Source organism: Tamandua tetradactyla, chromosome 8 (assembly GCF_023851605.1).
Source record: "Tamandua tetradactyla isolate mTamTet1 chromosome 8, mTamTet1.pri, whole genome shotgun sequence".
In the NCBI taxonomy this organism is placed as follows: Eukaryota; Metazoa; Chordata; class Mammalia; order Pilosa; family Myrmecophagidae; genus Tamandua; species Tamandua tetradactyla.
Window position 1 is genome coordinate 27,734,853 of NC_135334.1, and position 19,260 is coordinate 27,754,112.

The window sequence follows — 19,260 nt, forward strand, 5'->3', positions numbered from 1 at the left end:
AACTTCTGGAGCCACGGACATCTTTGAGGATTTGATGAAAGCTGTGAAGGCCCTCCCACTGAAAACACACCTTCACTTACAATTTTCTACATAATTGCAGGGGTTCCAGGGAACATGAGGACCTACTACACATTCATGGAATCCAGGTTAAAAACCCTTGCCCTGTGATGTCTGGATTGACTTCAGAGAAGTTGTGGGAGCGTTAGCCCTAAAGAGGATATGTTGAATCTACTCAGAGCTTTTATTAAAATCCTAGAACCAGTCCTCAGTCTGTGATCCTTGAAGGGCTGATTTCCCAGAACCATCCTGGATCTGATCCCACTTGTTCCTCTGGCTTTAGGACTTTGGCTCTGATAGGCAGAAAGCAGGGGTTCTGATTAATGTAAGTGAACAACACATCCAAGGAAGACAGTAAACAGTCTCTGCAATCATATTAATATTCTCCTGACACACTGTGTTAACCACAGCCTTTCTCAGTTTTCTTATCCAAATGTCAGAAACAGAATTAAGAAAGCCATTTCAGCATAAAAACCTGGTCTAAAACAATTATGCATAAATAGCCTTCAGGGTCACTGGTCTCAAAACATGGGCCAGGTCTTTTTGACTATGAACAAGGAGCCTCCAAATAAAATCACTTGACTTGTCCAATTTGCACAGGAATATCTTGAGATAGGACAAATCAGATAAATTACATGTTAGATGTTACTTAAATTTTGTATCCTATGAAACATGGATCCTTAGCATGGGTTCCTGGACTCTACAGAGTTCATGATTAGCATTAAGGGGACATCTAAACCCTAGAAACAGCAGCAACATTTGATATACATGTACTTATCGGCATTGTTTTGAGGAGTATATGCATAGAATCAGCAGTGTCTTTTGTGATGACCTCACAAAAGGTAAGACCTATTGCTATTTAAATAATAAACAAAAACACACATAACAAAAAAACAAGAGTCACCACCACTGAAAAATAACGAGAGCCATGGTAGCTGTTTCCGCATTTCTCTGAGAGAAACTTACCGTCAGGATGCCCCCATCCTGGCTGTTCAGTAGAGACATGCATCTCCTGCTCACCTCCATGGCCCAGACCTACAACAATGGAGGGCAAGGAGAGGAGATTTAATTTCCTGGTACCCCAGTCCTCTGCTGAGCTTCCTATGAGCTTTCAAATGGAACTGAGCATGCCCACCTTTTTACCATCTCCTTACCCTGTCCATATTTCCCTCACAACACTTTCTATTACTGCTCTTGTTTCTTCCCACGTCTGTGTGCCTTAACTATGGGGTAGTATCCTGAGAACAGGGGCCATGTTTTATTGGACTTTGGAAGTCTAGCACCTAATGCTATACTCAGCACATCCTGGACATGTGGTCAGCATTTTTGAATGAATAAATAATGGATGACTAATCTTCCCCTTGGCACAGTAACATTATAGTGCCTATTCAGCGTTCCCCATTCCCACTGCCAGTGTTTGAGCACAGTTCTCTATTCTTTCTGTGGAAACAGCAATAGTTCTACGCAAGAGAATGTGTTTAGGTTGTCCTAGAGTTCCAAAGAGGGAGAAAAGAATGCTGTACCTCAGAGACCAGGGGGCACTGCAGACACAAGTTCATCATGAGACCCAGCAGAGAATATATCACCTCCCTGAAAAGGTCGGCATTCTCCTCACACCTGGCCTGTGGAATCAAAACAAGGTAATCAATGACCCACGGCTCTTCATGGTCCTTTCTTTCCCTTGATGGGTTTCAGTATCCCCCACACTCCTCAAATTGTCAATGTCACTAGCCTGGGTGGAATCGGAAGATCAAAGACTGGTTCTATGACTTAGGGTTTGCATAGGAACAATGTGTTTAAACGGAATAGTGAGGTGCTTAGTGGGTGAGCAAGCCAATACCCCCCCAAAACCCTCTGGATCTCTCCAGGCTGGATGAGATGTGATCCGGAGGGTCTGTAGGACTAGCACCCCATATACTTGGTATTATAAAAGGGATAAACTGCTTGCTCTAGCATCCTCAGAAACAGAATTTTTGGAAAAGCCAGATAATTAAGAAGCAGCAAATGCCCCAAAGGAGGATAAAAGACCAACTTTGAAGAGATGAGCTAACACACCAAGAGGCCCAAGCAGGCATCCCCAAATTCCGCACAGCCAGACATCTGTCTTTGGGCAGCAGCACCAGCACTGAGGTTTCCCATGACGGCAATACACTGGCAAAGGGCTGAGGCACTGGTTACCTTGGGATCTCTTTTCTAAAAGCAAATCAAGAGAAAATGAATCCTCAGAAAGCAGGTAAATGATGCCTCGGGCCTAGGAACCAGACAGCTCAGTGTCACACAGGGGTTTTGACAGGGTCACATGGGCAGTGGGATGGGGGTACACAGTGAGTGAACTCCAGAGAGCATTGGCGCAGAAATCGGGGGCGGAGGCTGCTATGGCTTAACCCCAGCTCCTCCACCAACCAGAAACGGTGATTTGGGAAAATCCCTTCCCTTCACAGAGCTTCCATTTCCATATCCGTAAAATGCTGGAGTATAGATATGCTCACTAAGATCCCCTGAAACATCTGTGGCTTGTTGGGGACAGAACCTAGTTGAACTATGCTCTCCCAATCAAAGTCCCTCCTCCCTTTCTATTCTTCCATCCCATCAGCTCAAATTGTGACACCTGTCCCCAGAGAGGGGTGATTCCCATTCATGGGACAAGGTCGCCCACTGTAGTGAGGACAGGATTAAGTATTCAGCCGGGAATGATGGAAATGAGAAACTCCCTCCGCCTCACCTAAGATGCACTGTACCAACTTTTTCAATCCTGTAACAGGATTGTAACATCCTGCAAATTGTAACTTCCATTTGCAACCACTACGTTTCCTGACTGTGGTTGTTTTAATAATCAGGAATTGTGTAAATTCCAGCTGTGAATAAATGATTACTCAAACTTGTGAGACCACAGGAGTTCTGGAGTGTAAATCATGTTTAAACAGTCTGTCACAGAAGATAAGGATGAGGGCTTGCTCACCAGAACACCTGTGAGGGTAGGCAGAGCACCTGGAAGGTTAGCCTGGAACCAGATTTGGAATCTGTTGAAAAAACAACCGCTACGATTTATTTCTACTACACACAAACTATCACATCCATACATTGTCCTGGGGAGCATAGCAGACAGTTACAAACTCTGGCCTTTGTGATTTACAGTGGGCATGGATGATCCATTCTGAACCAAAAACTGTCCACTGGGCATGTAAGGCGGTTTTCATTTTTCTGCGTCTGGAGAATTGCCTTTCGTGTTAAACAACAGACCTCAGGTGGGAGCTCTCTTAAGCAGAAGTTGCCACCACCCCTCCCCTTGCTGAGTCTACATGCTGCATGCTGTGCAAACAGGAAATACAGTACAAGCACGTTTGCTCATCAGAGCTGTGGGGAGGGCCCCCCCCCCCCACAGATCTCAACATGCCAGGGCGGCTAGTACTTGTTCCCAGGCTGTGCCCAGACGCCTGGCCTGTCTGTGAGCACAAGAAACTCTCTGGGGTTATGTGATTGTTTCTAAATAGGTCACCCTAAAGTTTGCGAGGACATTAAAAACACAAGATGTGCTTAAAAAAAATACCTTAAGAATTATGAAGCTCTAAGACCTTTACTGTTTTCCCCAGGAGCTAAGCCAACGCCACTGGACACCTAAGAGGAGGCTCCATTTTACTGTTCATTCACTTCACTCGCTCGCTCACTCATAGTCATTTAACAAACACTTATGAGCAGTTACTACACACCAGGAATAGATTAAGGGGGAAGAAGCTTCCTCAACCCACAGTGGACTTGCCTACTCTGCGAGGTACAGGTTTTAAATTGTTACTGATTCCAGGCCCACTGAGGTCTGGAATGGGAGTCGCTGACCACAGGGGACCCCCGTAAGGCAGCAGATCTGATACTTCGTGAGTGCTGTGATGCTCAGGCTAAGACTGGCCTACCCTCCTTGTGTTACTGCTCTTTTTTTTTTTAAGGCCAGACAGAAGTTTAAGAAGAAGTGTCCATTTCTAGAAATAGAAGTTACCTTTCATCCAGAGCCAAGTCTGTGAGCAGTCCCATGGCAGCATTGGCCTTCTTATCGGATAAATCAAGGAATGACATCAGGGCCTCCAATAACCTGCAAATGTCCACAACAACCTCTGAGTGGGCTGTCCACACACTAACAACATCCCCAGTGAGGGGACGTTGCAAGGAAACCTGGAAGGAGTCAGCATCAAGGTAAAATAAGCTGAAAGAGTGGCTGCTCTACCCAAAAGAGAAGGACACTCCCCATGGAATGGCTCTAATACTTCATGTGAATTCTCAGAGGGTTGAACAGTTTTAACCAAAGTTTCTTTCTCTTTGTTGTAAAATACACAGAAAACCTCATTTTAACCATTCTTGAGTATACATTTCAGTGGTGTTAGGTACATCACAATGTGCAGCCATCACCGCTGTCTCATACCAGGATATTTCTATCACTCCACAAGGAAAGTCCACACCCATTGGAAATCACCCCCCATTGGCCTCTAACTCCAGTCCCTGGCAACCACGAATCTACTCTTTCTCTTTTGATTTCTCTATTCTGGATTTTCATACAAATGGAACAAAAATTATGTGGACTTTTGTGATTGGCGTCTTTCATTTAGCCTAATGTCTTCAAGGTCCATCTGCATTATAGCATGTATCAGTACGTCATTCCCTTTTATGGCTGCTATTCCATTGTATGGACACACCACATTTTGTTAATCCATTGATCAACTGATGGACATTTGGGTTGTTCTAACCTAAGTTTAGTGATCACTGGACACCAACTTGGAAGGAGCTCTGGTGCCTCCGCCATGTGAATCTGGCTTGGCCTGACATGCTCAATACTTAGATGACATCTGAATAGCATGTTTACTAATCGGCTAACAATTAAACCCAGGAGGGCCCCCTAATAATGTGGCTGACTGATCAAAGATTTTTAAAAAAGGTTTTGACAGGTTTCTGAATATATCAGATAAAATTTACTAAGGTTAAACTTAAAGTCCTTCACTTAGCACCGGAAATTAAACAGAACTAACAGAATTGGGGGACATGGCTGATAAGTGGCTTAACTGAAAAATATTTAAAGGTTTTTTTTAGCTGATTGTAAACACAGTTATCAGCAATCTGGTGCAGCTGCCAAAATAAAAAGTATTAAGGCAACCTCAGACTGCCCTAACAGACTGACTTGTCAACAGAACAATGCAAGTCAGAGTCACTTATTCATTCAACAAACTCATATTTAGCAACTACAATGTGCTGGGATATAGAACTGAGCTCCTGGTCTCCTGGAGTGATACGTATATAAATAAATAAGGAAGACAAACTGCTTTAAGGGTTACAGTAGAAGCGGGTACTTATTAATTGGGCCACCAAAGTCAACCCGGCTGGGGGCTGGAGGTGGTGGTGCAGAGATGAAGGAAGGCTTCAAAGAGCAGATGACATTCGAGCTTCCCTTGAAAATGTAGTGATGGCTATTTGCTCCTTCATTCATTCAATCAACAACAGTTAAGGAGCACTTACTTACTGTATGCCAAAGTGGCAGGTTCTGGGGCCACAAAGATGAAAAAAGAAAGACAATACCCTGGTTTTAAGGGGTTGGCAGGTCAATGTCAGACACAAGGGTCAGGAATCAAAGCATTTCAGGCAGAGCATGCAAGAATTCACAAAGACCATGAGGAATAAAATAGCAGGAAATTGACAATATATTTTCTTCTTAAGGATGTGGGAAGGGAGGGATCTGGGGTAACTCCCAGAACTCTGGCTTAGGCAACTGGATGGATGAAATGCATCAATGGAGACAAAAAACTTGGGTTGCTGCTAACAGTTCCTTATGGTTAATCCCCAGGGCTTGAGGGAAAGACCAGGAGCAGAGAGGCTGGAGAGCTTGGTAGAGTCCAGATCAGAGTAGGTCTTCTGTGGTTGCTGCAAAGTGTGTAATTTACCTCACAGGCCTATGTGTTGCAAAGTGTACTTGATAGACACCTTACTTTAGATGGTATCTGCAAGGGAGAAGGCTCCAGGAGGCTGCATTTAAAAAAATTATTTATTTATTTGCATGGGTAGGCACTGGGAAACAAACCTGTCTGGCATGGCAGGTGAGAACTCTGCCACTGAGCCACCTTCGCACTGCCCGGGAGGCTGCATTTTAACAAAGTCTGCATGTGATGCCAAAGTGCTATATTTCTCTGTTGCTGGAGAACTCTTTTGCAGGCAGGAGATATTAACTTACACATTTTAAGTAGGAAAATGACAGGACTTCTGTGCATTTCAGAAGTCACACTGGTGGTATGGTGGAAGCTGAAATGGAGAAAAGGCCCCAGGAGGCCAGAATCCAAGCAGAGAAAACTGTCCAGGCAATAAAGGTTAAGGGACTGAGCTGAGACAGAGGCAGAATAAAAGGTACAAAGAGAAGGAAGTATTCGCAAAGACTGGGAAGGAATGATGAGAGACACTGGAGGAGAAACAGAAGGAAATAAACTCAGGAGAGGCTAAAGAGGTGGAAATAAAAATATATTTTCCTTTTATGGATGTGGGAAGGGAGGGATCTAGGGTAACTCCCAGGATTCTGGCTTAGGCCACTTGACGGATAGAAACGATGCCAAAGAAGACAGGAAATTCAGGTATAGGGTTTGGTTTGCAAAACCACTTTTTGATTAAGTTTGCAATGCTTGTAGTTGCTGAAATGGAGATGTCCAGTGGCAAAAGAGTATGTCTACAGCTCCACAGAGAGAGCTTTATAGGTGGTAGTTAAAGTAATGACAGAGAAGGACCCTGGGGCCTCTGCCTTGTAATGGGTGACACCATAAGGGGGGCTTGCAAAGGAAACTGAGAGGGTAAAGCCAGGTTGTGGGAGGGCAGGAAGGGTGATGTCTTGACATCCACAGCTGTGGTCTAAGGGAGAGTGTAATGATCAAAAGGACAAAGTGCCACAGGCAATTGGTGAAATAAAGACTCAAGAGAGAGTCTCTGGTGTTTGGATCATGGGCTCTGCTCAGGCACCCCCACCTGTGGTACTGGATTTATCATGCAGCTCATTCTGTGAGGGTTCTGGGAGCCAAATCACCTGAGAAGAGATTGAGGGTACCAGGATGTTTAGCCTGGAAAAGATAGGTATCTCTGAATTCTGTAATGCTTCAAAGCACTGGACTGGCTCCTCCATGTGGGGAGGCAGAATTGTTCCCACATGGTACGGGGCAGGCAGGAGATAATTTTATAACTGCCTTGGAGAGGGATGAGTTGCGTTGGGAAGTGAGCTTGGCATCCTTTCATTAGCTAGACAAGCCTCCCAATCTATTAGCTATTTTGGTGCCCACCCTAAACCAAGTAAAGAAAAATCTAACAAAACACTGGCATCTTCTCCAGAAAGGATCAAGTACAGGCTGTACCAGGATGTCACAGAGGGGCTATCTGTGCCAGATGGGGCTGAACTGGTTTCTAAGATCCCAGGTGACCAAGTTTCTGCAAATCTACAACTTCCTCAGGAGTGTATTCCAGTGTTCCTGCTGTCAGAAACAATTTGTATTACAGCTAGCTCAAATTCCTCCTTCACCAGTTTAAACGTTTTCTTCAGTCTTGAAGATGAACACGAATACACCTGAGTAGCACTGGAGATGGACAGCACTGTAAGACTGTCTTGGCTTCTGTCCTGGGAGACATAAGCAACCATGTGACAAAAGACACATCTTAACTGGCCTCGTTATCTAAAGAGGACACTGTGCCCCTTTCTCCTCCCTCTTACCCTCTCTTTTCTGGTGATAGAACATACGCTCTGCGGACGAGCAGCTGTCCCTGTGGGAGGGCTAGTATAATTGATAAATGCACTGTCACCTCAGTTTAGTGTACCTTAAGAGAGAATATGGTCATAATATTTCTTACTGAGTCCATGCTAAGGATCAGGCACAATACTAGCTGCTTTGTCAATGGTGGCAGAGGCTGTTTGCTGGCCGACACCACCATCATTCCCTACTCCTTTCCATCTGACTTTTTACTCCAGAAACTGGGACATTAAGACTTCGTTTTCCTTTGTGTCTGATGCTCCTTTTATCTACCTTATCAACAGACAAGTAAAACATATGGAATAAAAATAAATAATAGGGGGAACAAATGTTAAAATAAATTTAGATTGAAATGTTAGTGAGCAACGAAACGGACGGGTAAGTGGTATGTTATGTATGAATTTTTTTCTGTTGTCTTTTTAATTTTTTCTGAATTAATTGAAATGTGCTAAGAAATGACCATGATGATGAATATGCAACTATGTGATGATATCGTGAATTACTGATTATGTATGTAGAACAGAGTGATCATAAGTTAAGAATGTTTGTGTTTGTTGTTGTATTTTTTTAAAAAATTTAAAAATTAATAAAAAAAGAAAAAAAAAAGACTTCATTTTCTCAGTCAGGGGTGGCCATATGACACAATTCTGACCAAAGAGAAATAAGCAGATTTTCTTGATAAAAGGGACAGATGTGGCTGGTGCTAACCTGTGAGATGTGATGCTTGGGGCTGCAGCAGCCTCGTGTGACCATGAGGGAAAGGTCAAGAGGGACAGAGACCCTGACCACAACATCCTTAAGCCATCGCATTGCCTTCTTTTGGCTTGTAAGAAAAATGGGCCAGCCTCTATTTTGCTTATGTTTCTCTTGTTCAAGTATTCTGCAAAATGCAGCGGGAAAATTCTTAAATTTTGTGTATGCATCACCTATCCTGAGCTCCGTCACTGGCTTGTCATGCAGATGAGACAGTGGAGCTCAGGAGGTAGAGGAATGCTCCTGGGACACAAAAGCAGAGGGATGCACAGGTTACTGCCTGAATCTAAAAACCCAGCACTTTTCTCATAGTGACACCAGCCCTTGCTCCCTAGTCAGCTCTATATGCACCCCTTCAGCTTCTCACATGAGAAAAAACATTTTCGGAGGAACGTTGGCACCTCTGGGTGGGTTAGGGGACCTGTGTGCAGCCTGCCCTGCTTCAACCTATTGCATTTCATTATAGGGAGCCCATTCTATCTCTTTCCAGTTTAACTAGAGATGGCCATTTATGAGAATAGTGAGGAGAAAGGTAATAAAAGCTGATATTTCTTTGATTGTTTAAAGAGAATATGCTGCTCTCCAAGACCCTGGAAAACTCCAAATTGAAATGCAAGCAATGCAAAGATAGCTGGGGGCAAAACTTATAACTATAGCTACATTTACTTAGAGTCAAAAACGAAATGAAGACCATATAATGAAGGTAATGAAGGGAAATAACTGCAGTATCATTTGAAATGTAATTTTGGAGAATTTAACTCTGCTGGCAATCCATCTGTCCATCTGGGCTGAGCTTCAGGGAGCTGACGAGGCTTCTCCTGGGGGCTACTGAGGCTGCCAAGAGGGGGAAATATAAGCGAGGCCTGAAAACAACCTGTCATTAGCATACTGGGGGCTTCCCAGCTAGAAGGGCAAGACGCAGGAGATGCAGGCTCAGTCTGGGAAAAGTCTGGCAGGGCCGAGAAGGGAATTCCGATGGACAGGTGCCTGGCGGGCAGGTGGATGTGATGCCTCTGGGGACTTGCTGCAGATCCTCCTTCCCCAACTGTGAACTGTGGAAATCACTCCCACCTTGCTCCCACCTCTCAGCATGAGGGGAGATAAAAGGAAAGAATAGGGGTAAGAATAGGAAGGTTGACTTTTGTTTTTAGATTATGTCTGAAACATTTATAAAGCGAATTACTGTTTCTGTTAGGTTGAGCCACATGAAGCTGCCCAATATGTAATCTTTTTAATTTAAAAATTGGCGATTTTGTGTGTTCAAACAAATAATCTTTAGACAGAAAAGCACTGGGCAGAATCACTGTTACAAAGTCTCCTTAGGGGAGAGCTCCTTCTATTCCTATTGCTTTAAGCCTTGGTAAGACTTACACGTGACAGCGTTTGAGATTTCATTTCATATTCTACTTTGTTCGAGAAAGGACGTATAGAGTAAGGTAGTAATACCTCAATTGGGGATGAAAGAAGAAAAATAAGGACAGAGACGATATAGAAGCAGGACCGAGGCTAAGAGGGCAGGAGCACACGACCCCTTTGCAGGGGAGGCACCACGGCTGCCATTTACACCGGCTGCCAAACCTCCAAGATGGGAACAAAACCACTGCTCAGGAGAAGTAAAGCTGTTCATGGTACCAAATTTAGGAGTTTGCCCTGAGGTTCTCAGGAAGAAGGGCTCCTTTCCAAGGCTCTTTTCTTTTACGGGCCCTTAGTAAAGTCTGATGGCACCTCACGTGTCAGAGTGGGGAGGAGAGAGACGCGGCACCCCGGGCGCCCCCAGGAAGAGCCTGCCAGCAGGGCCTTACCGGGTCAGGTGGAGGTGGCTGACGATCAGGCCCCGTCCATGCGGCGTCTGGGCCAGCTGCAGCAGCAGGGCCAGGCTCTCCTGCCGGACGGCTGCCACACCAGAGGCCACGAGGGAGGGCAACAGCCTGCCCATGTCAGGGTGCACCACCAGCAGGCGCTGGTTTTCCTCTGCAAAACATGGGGTGTCTGCTTTGCACACTCACGGCCATTTCCCACCATCCCCACGGGGCACCCGGTTTTTCTGCGCCCGCCTGAGAGACAGGATAATGAAGTGGTATGCGCACGGATCTACGGGGAACGACCCTAGCCAAGTTATAGAGCTCCTCCGTTCCCCAGCTTTCTCTTTGACCTACTTAGTAGCGTTGCAGTGAGGATTCAGAGTTAAGACGTGATTGTGCTCAGAACGGGGACTGGTTACCGCATGCTAGTTAGGCAGAAGGTGCCTTGGCACCTGGTTTCCGGAAATGTGAGGAGAGGGAAATAAATCAGCTTAATTTGGGGATATCTTTAGACCCTCAAACTTCACATAATGGGTGGAACGACATAATGGTTAGAACTTCTGGAGAAGCCAGAGTATCACGTGAGGACACCGATCACTGGAACATGCCTCCTTCCTAGACGAGAAGTGGTCTCCCGGGTGGTGGCACTTGATCCCCGCCCCTCTCCCCATCTGCTGGGGTATGAGGCTATGCTATAAAGTGGGGCAGAGCAAACCGGTCACAGAGGGAGGGTGCCCAGCTCACTGCTGCGCTAGCTGCCCATTTAGACGGGGCATGCTGCGGTCAAGCAGGAGATGCACTCCAGGGCTCCGCCACTCCCTGCAGGAGCTGCAATGGAGGCAATGGGCTCTGACTTGTAACCCACACATCAAACTCTGCTTTTATTGCAGAGATTAAATCTCGATCTGACAGCTCTCCTGTGGGCATGCTGGTCCATGTCAAAGAGGTTCTATCAATTCTCAAAAAGGAAAAGGTTTTGTTTGTTTAATTTGTGTATTTCTTTCTTATACTGGAAATGTAGCTCATGTAAACAGTTCAATTAACAGAGAAGTAATATAAAGCTGAAAAGCAAGCTCCTTCTTTCGTACCCGCTCCACGAAAGCCCATTTCCCAAAGGAGCTGTTATTCACCCTCATACGAATAATGCTAGAACTGCTATACATACTACCTTGTAATTGGATATCCCCCCCCACTCAGCAATATATCACAGACGTATTTCCATATCCTTACTTTTAAGCAACCCCTAGTCCTTCTTAAGGGCTGCTTTGTAGTTATTGAGTTGAACATGCCAAGATTTCATTGACCTGAGATAAAACATTTATATCACAGGCTGCGTCTGACAGTATTTTTTTCAGATGTCAAAAAAAAGTGACACCCCCCCCCCCCCCGGAAATGGGTTGCTATGTCAGATTCACGCTGAGGAAACGCATCGACCTTGTCACCAGCCCCGCCTCCCTTCCCCTCCTTCTAGGGGGACTTGCTGAAACACTGCCCTGAGCCGTGCAGGGTCCCACCAGAGGGGCAAGGACCTGGAGGACGACATTAGTCTCGAAAAAATTTCCTTCAGGAAAGAGGAAGTAAGCTTTTTTCCCCCGCTTTTCTAGTTTCCTGAGCTTAAGATGATTTCTCCATCGTTGAAGTTGCAGGTTTGATCGTGAAATTTTTAAACATTCTTCTAAATAAAGAAAAAAATCTGTATTATCTCATATTTGTTTAGCATAAATTAACAAATTACATCCAAAAGCTCTATTATCGGGTCCCCACAGTGGCACCATGAAAAGGAGACACAGCTGTTATTATTTCCATTTTCTGTTTCATGTCCAAGACCAGACCTTTCCCTATGAAAACTCTTTTTATAAAAATAAGGGAAATACTTAACATTTTTATTTACATTACAGCCACACAAGTGATCAGAAAGATCGTACCAGTAGTCAATGAACCCAGAAGATGCTAATATGTGAAAACGTGAGTTAAAGTCAATAAAATCTCTTAAGCCCTAACTATTCCAATATTACACACTAATCAGTGTGGGAAGACGCCGCTGGGGTGACTGCAAATCTCATGATGCTGAAATGGGTATCCAAAGTCAGCAAAAAGAAATATTTTTAGGTAGACAGTAAAGGAAACACTCAATTCACCCCCTCCCCACTGCCCACATATGGGCACAAGTCATGAGTGTGCAAAGAGCAGGGAAAATGCCCTGGTGACGAGGCCACTCAGTGGCCTCTGGAGTGACCCTGCCCATCACCCCCGGGCAGCTCTTCAGTGGGGAGGGGCTCTCCAGGGGACAATGTGCCCAACTTCATAGTGCCTCTATAAGCCGCATATTAATGAACACTAATGGCGATTCCCCGGCCTTACCATTCCCACTGCACACCGCCTGCCAGAGCCTGAGAGCAGACACACACACAGTTTCCTCAACAGCATCTTTTCCCCCTGTGGAAAAGCACCTACAAAGGGAGAAAAGAGAACAATACAAAACCTAGAAATCAGCCTTGACTTCCCTTTTCATTTGATTTTATTTTACCCCCAGATGTCTCAAGGGCAGGTGTAAGAAAGTAATTTTATAATCCCGAGGCACAGCTCTCCAGGGTTATCAGGCTGCTAAGCATGGACTAAGAGCTCCAGGTCATGGATGCAGGCTCAGGCGGTCAGGGCTGCACGGAGGGAGGGTGGAGAGCCAGAGGCCATGGCAGTGACTGCACTGGGACCAGTGATCTGTTGCTGGCACTGCAGAGTGCTTAGGGGTCAGGGAGCGTGCTCACACATGCGAATGTGTGCTGGTGACCCAACCCGCACTGGGGCCACAAGCCTCAGCAGCTGTAGCCATAAAATAAAATTAAAATGAGATTAAATTAAATTATAAAGTAAAAAATAAAATTAGAAAATAAAGTAAAATAAAACAAAAAAAGTAAATACAATAAAACAAAAGTCAAATGACCAAACTGCCTCCCACCATATGGGTCAGTCTCCAGAAGAAATTTAAAATGGGATCAGCCAGGGACCAACTAATCTCACTTCCTGATGTGATCAGCAAATGCCAAAGGAGACAAAGAACAAACAGCAGTCTTCCAAAAACTGGAGGGAAACCAGCAAGAATGGTCTCTTCTCTGACTATGAGGTGTGAGGAGCCCTGCTGGGAAGCACCCCTGCTTGGCACTCTCCAGTGTTCCCTATGGCATAACTCAAACACCGAGGCTCAGCACTTGGGGGTGTCCACGACGCAGCTGGTGCCCCTCAAGGGGCCACCGCTCCTGGCTGAGGGTGTGGACACCCAGAAGAGTTGCTTCCTTCCAGATCAGTGTCTAATTACACAAGAAATGATTGCTTTCTTTGGTTTGATGATGGGCTGCCTTTAAGAACGTCCCTACCTTCTTATGACCTCATCCCTACCTTCTTATGACCTCATTGTCACCGATGATACTGAAGCCATTGTGTGTTCTGAATAAAGTTTGCTCTGTGCCTAAAACAAATTCACAGAAAACCACGTCAGTGTCCTGAATTGTTTGGGTTGGGTCTAGCTGCCACCCAGCCAACTAACTGATAAGGAGAAACCCGAGACAGAATGTCAAGGTCACCCAATTAACAGTTTGGACAGAAACAAGTCCCTTTACATTCTGAGAACTACAACTGTCACCACCACTCACGGTTACAAAAAGAGGCAGGTACTGTTCGGGGCAGAGCCCACCTGGAGAGGCCCCACAGGCTACCTGCACAGCTCATTCTGTAATCTTTACAGAGCTTCCAGGACCTGCTTAGCCTCCTGGAGGAGCTGGCATTTCTATCTGTTTTAAAATATTTATTTCAAGGCTGTTTTCAGGCTCTAGAGAGGAACCTTTAATCTCCAAGAAACTGCAGAAATGGATATTTGAGCCTTCTCCATGGTACACTAAAGGGGAGTCAGACTCCATCTATTTTGTACGAACAATTTCCGTCATGGAGCCACAAAAATTGTTCAAGCCCTGGTGTCAATGCTTGCAGAAACTGGTAAAAGAACAGTCAAGCTTTCTTTATCTATCTACGGAGGAGAGCTGATGCTGGCTCCAAAACTATTTTCACCTCCTTAACAGCCAGTAAATGTAACTGGGGTAAACTTCACACTTTATTCTACAAAATTCTGAATGGTTTGGGTCCTTTCTTCCATCACTCTATGGTAGCAGGAGGTATGAGGGTGGTATGGGATGCTGGGGGTGGGGATGGAATGTGCATGGAGTATTCAAAGGGGTTTGGGTGAGCGAAGGTTGTATATGGGACGTGTGGAGCATGCCTAAGGGGTAAATGTTTGTGTGTGTGGTGTGTGTGTCTGTGCAGTGAGTGTGTGCTGCCTGCTGTGTGTGTGGTGTGTTTTGTCTGTGATACAAATATATATGCAATGAGTGTGTGCTGTGTGTGCATGTGTGTTGTGTGTATTGAGTGTGCACATGCTCAGGTGTGGGGGTATATTTCTGCGAGGCCCCTTAGCACCACACACAGATCATCAAGCCATCTTTGTGGAAGGGTGGGAGGGAGGGATTCTTCGCCTGCTAAGGGCAGACCTCTAAACCCTGCCCCTTTGCACCAACAACACTCATGAGCTCACACGCATCTCTGGCTTACAATCTGTCATCATTTCAGTCAGGATCTCAATGCCTCCTGCATAGAACAAGGGGATCTGGTCAGGTTTGGAGAGGGTCTCCAGGAGATTTTTGGTTGACACAGCTGTGTTCTTTCCTGAATCCAGCAATTCATGAGCTTTCTTCTCTTGAAGTTCTGCTTTCTCCCGGAGATCTACTTGATTCAGGCAATCTGGCAAAACAGGAAGGGGGGTAAATCCCTAACAATTAACAACTGAAGCAAAATTTTTATTCTTTTTTTTTTTTTTTTTTTTTGTTTTTTTTTTTTTGTTTTTTTTAAAGACAGAGAGAAGGAAGGAAGGATAGAAGGAAGGAAGGAAGGAAGAAAGGGAAACATTTTCTTGTTTTTATTGTATTCTGTTTCTCCGTTTTTGTTACATGGGCTGGGGCCGGGAATCGAACCGAGGTCCTCCGGCATAGCAGGCAAGCACTTTGCCCGCTGAGCCACCGCGGCCCGCCCAAAATTTTTATTCTTTTGAGGATGGGAGGGTGAGGATCAGAAAGCATTAAAATAATTCACAAAGTCTTCTTTGGCAAGGAAAATTTTAGGAACAGTGTAAGATCCAGAGTCCTAAAGTACCTCTGAGGTTCAAGGGCAATGCTATTTATTTCCTGGCAAGAAGGCCCTATGGGAGGATGGTACAGAAAAGGAAGGCCAAGTGTGGAGCACGAGAACGGAGAGAGGAGCAGCAGGGCAGGCTGCTAACACAGAAGATCTGATTGTGTAGGAAAGGCAAGGTCATGGCTTTGTGGCCACCTACACAGAAGGTATGGCAGGCACACTAAGGCCAGAGCACACATGGGAAATGAAATCCAAAGGACATCAGCAGGCCCATTCTCACCTTTCACCTGGGTCTGTAGCTTGGGGTTTAATTCTAAGATCTTCTGGAAACACTCTCTAGACTGGAAGAAAGAAACAAAACCTTGAAGCATGGTGAAGGGCAATGCTGATTACAAGAAAGACACTGGGCACCACAGGGCTTAGTCTTCGTTATCTCCTCCCAGCACAGGTAGGCATGGGGAACGCAGGTATGTATTGGATGTTTTTTTTTTTTTTTTTTTGGCTTCTCTGATTCTGTGGGGCAACAGGTGTTACTTCAAAATTCATTTTTAAAAAGTGTTATCAGAAACAGTCTCTGATGAACAAATGTCCAGTTCTAAATTCTTATAGATTAGGCTTGGCTGGCTTAGGAATAATTGTATGGTAAATACAATATTTCGATGATGATATTTACCTGGGAGAGAACAGGAGGTTATCTGTCAGAGCTGCCCAAAGGGACATATATAAGGAATTAAACAGAGACACTGTTGACAGAGACTCGGGAACAGGAAAAGAGAACCACCTAATTAAATGCACAGGGCACAAGAAAGCCAGTGAGGGGACAATTCACGGCTACACAAGAGTCTGCTAGAGAACTTGAGACTATCTACTGTCTCTGTTATTTAGGAAGTTCCTGGGAAAAGAAAGATTCTAGTTTGTGAGTTTTCTGGGTTAAGGGCAGTGTTACCCTCAGAGACAACAAGAACTGCACAAAGTATAGTTCAACCAATCGCTGATGAAAAATAAAAATAAAAATAAAATCCCCAAACAAAACAAAACAAAAAACCATGTAGGAAAATAACCTGTTTTGAAGATTTTGAAGGTTCAAGGCTCATCTAGAAGGCTAGGGTTAAGAAATGAACTGTAGGAAAAAATATCACATTAAAGTAGAGAAGAGTGCTGCCGGGTGGAAGTCTACATACCAAACATGACAGCCCTGCACCCAAAATCTCTTCAATTCCAGATGCAATCTATCAGCAATTCCTGTTGGTTTCACCATGATTATATACCCACAATTCCAAAACTTCTCACCGTCTCCATCACCATCAAGGTCTGAGACATCACCTCTTTCTTGGATAATTTATTGAAATAGCCCTCTGATTGGTTCTCTGTTCCGATCCTGCCATATCAAAATCTATTCTCGATACAGCAGTCAGGATGATCCATTAAAACATAAGTCAGACCATGTCACTCCTTTGCTCAAAACCCTCCGATAGCTCCCAGTTCATCCAAAGTAAAAGCCAAGTTCTTTCCAAAAAAAAGCCATGCAGGATCACTGCGGTACTGGCATAAGGATAGACGTATATAAAAATAAAATAATTTTTTTTAAATGTTTATCTTTAATGATCCAAGATTCTGCAAGACACACTGATATACCCAGAACAGAGTGGAAATATAGCATCTCAGCAGTGCTGTTGCCAGCTTCGGGGGAAGGAGGCTAGATGCTGGCTGGAGGACCCCCACAGTGGAGTCAGTTCCAACCTCACAGGGAGACTCACTGCCCTATCTCCATGGAAACCAGCCTTGCAAAGGGACTGGCCCTAGGGAGGCTGTAGGAACATCTCTAAGAGGTATTTCCCAATAAAGACAACCACAGGTGCCCAACAATGGAACAAAACTGAGGGCCCAGAAATAAATACAAACATTTTTGTTCAAATGATTTTTGACAAGGGTGCCAAAACCATTCAGTGGGGGAAAGAACAGTCTCCTCAATAATGTCCCATTATTTTCCCATTGGGAAAACTGGATAACCACATGCAAAAGAATGAAGGGTAGGGATCCTACTTCACACCCTATTCAAAAAGTGGACCAAAGGTCTAAATATAAGAGCTAAGACTATAAAACTCTTAAAAGAAGACATAGGCATAAATCTTCATGACCCTGGATGTATGTGGTTTGAAGTTGTATGTACTCCAGAAAAACAAGTTTTAAATCTAACCCATTGTAAGTGAGATCTTCTGATGAGGCTACTCAGTTAAGGTGTGACCCACCTCATTGAGGATGGGTCTTAATTCTATTAATGGAGTCCTTATAAATGGGATGAATACAGAGAGAGAGAATTAGTTTCCCAGTCCTTGGGAAGAAAGTGGCACCTTGATGATGCCTGGATTTAGACCTTTCTTGGCTTCAAACTGTAAGCTAATAAATTTCCATTGTTCAAGCCAAACCATTTCATGGTATCTGCTTTAAGCAGCCTAGGAAACAAAAGCACAGGATTAGGCAATGGTTTCTTAGGTATGACCAGACGAACGGGCCCATAACTTAGCCAAGTTGACACATAAACTTAACCATCACACTCATTCACTGCTGGTGGGAATGTAAAATGGTGTAGCCAATTTGGAGGACAGTTTGGCAGTTCTTCACATAGAGTTTCCATATGTCCCAGCAATTTTACCCCTTAGAGGACTGCAGGCATATGTCCACATGTATATTTGAATATGAATGTTTATAGCAACATTATTCATCAAATGTGCATCAATTGATGTATGAATAAATAAAATCTGGCTTATCAATACAATGGCCTATTATTTTACAATAAAAGGAAGAGTACAGAAACAGAACACCACATGAATAAACCTTGAAAACATTATGCTAAGTGAAAGAAACCACTCACAAAAGAATAGGCAGATCTACAGAGACAAAGTAGACTAGTTGCTTATCTAGTTTAGGGTGGACTGGGCAGAGGGGAGTGACTGCTAATAGGTACAGGGTTTTGGGGGAATGGTGATGAAAATGTTTTAAAATTGATTGTAGTGATGGTTGCACAAGTTCGAATAAAAAAACTCACTGAACTCTACCTTTTCAATACGTGACTTGTTTAGCATGTGAATTATAAATCTTAATATAGCTGCTATTAATAGATATACAGCGTATTTGTATATACATGTATCTGGATGGTTAACTTTGTGTGATGAGAATACAAGTGAATTCTGCTTTCATCTTTCTGCTTATATCTTCATCTCTTCAGAGATGCTCCTTCCAGGGCCAAACAAGGCCAAAGAAGGGATTTCTGCAGCAGGTGACATCCAACATCCTTTTCAGCTCTCAGATCTTACCATTTACTTAGCAAATACTTAAGCGTAGATTACTATCAAAATCAACTTAGTGGGACCTGGTTCTTTTCTGGGCCAATCTGAGGCATTCCTCTGTGATCAAACATGCTACTTAGAGTCCCCCATGAACTCACCTCACTGTAGCTCTTCAGGGCCAGGTGGGCTTTTCCCATGTGGAAATATGCTTTTGTGCATTTTTCATCACACTGCATAAAAAGGGAATGACTTATCAGATGTTTTGGAAGATCTGAAGTCATCAGCTACACCCCTGACTGCCTAGCTAATTGAGTTAGGCAGAGCTTTGGGTCTTGGGACAGCTACCAGAGGGGACCATTAAAACTTCTCTATGCAACTGTGAGCAAACCAATTGATGCCTGTAAGAAGTCTGGATGCACAAGTAAGCTCTCTAGCAAC

At 44.3% G+C, this 19,260-nt stretch overlaps 1 protein-coding gene across 5 annotated transcripts in view; it reads right to left on the bottom strand.

Annotated features, from left to right (window-relative positions):
- The window catches only part of TTC12 (tetratricopeptide repeat domain 12), a 71,086-nt gene that overhangs the window by 11,189 nt on the left and 40,637 nt on the right, over window positions 1–19,260 (bottom strand). For 4 of the 5 annotated variants that reach the window (XM_077112907.1, XM_077112904.1, XM_077112905.1 and 1 more), the window contains 11 exons: window positions 18,981–19,052; window positions 15,816–15,876; window positions 14,957–15,145; window positions 13,754–13,823; window positions 12,722–12,810; window positions 10,361–10,529; window positions 4,046–4,138; window positions 3,017–3,077; window positions 2,113–2,250; window positions 1,581–1,679; window positions 1,024–1,092 (listed from right to left, as the gene is read on the bottom strand). In XM_077112907.1, coding sequence (XP_076969022.1) covers window positions 1,024–1,092; window positions 1,581–1,679; window positions 2,113–2,250; window positions 3,017–3,077; window positions 4,046–4,138; window positions 10,361–10,529; window positions 12,722–12,810; window positions 13,754–13,823; window positions 14,957–15,145; window positions 15,816–15,876; window positions 18,981–19,052 — 1,110 coding nt within the window. The remainder of the gene's footprint in view (window positions 1–1,023; window positions 1,093–1,580; window positions 1,680–2,112; window positions 2,251–3,016; window positions 3,078–4,045; window positions 4,139–10,360; window positions 10,530–12,721; window positions 12,811–13,753; window positions 13,824–14,956; window positions 15,146–15,815; window positions 15,877–18,980; window positions 19,053–19,260) is intronic. The other variant, XM_077112906.1, reaches the window with a different exon arrangement.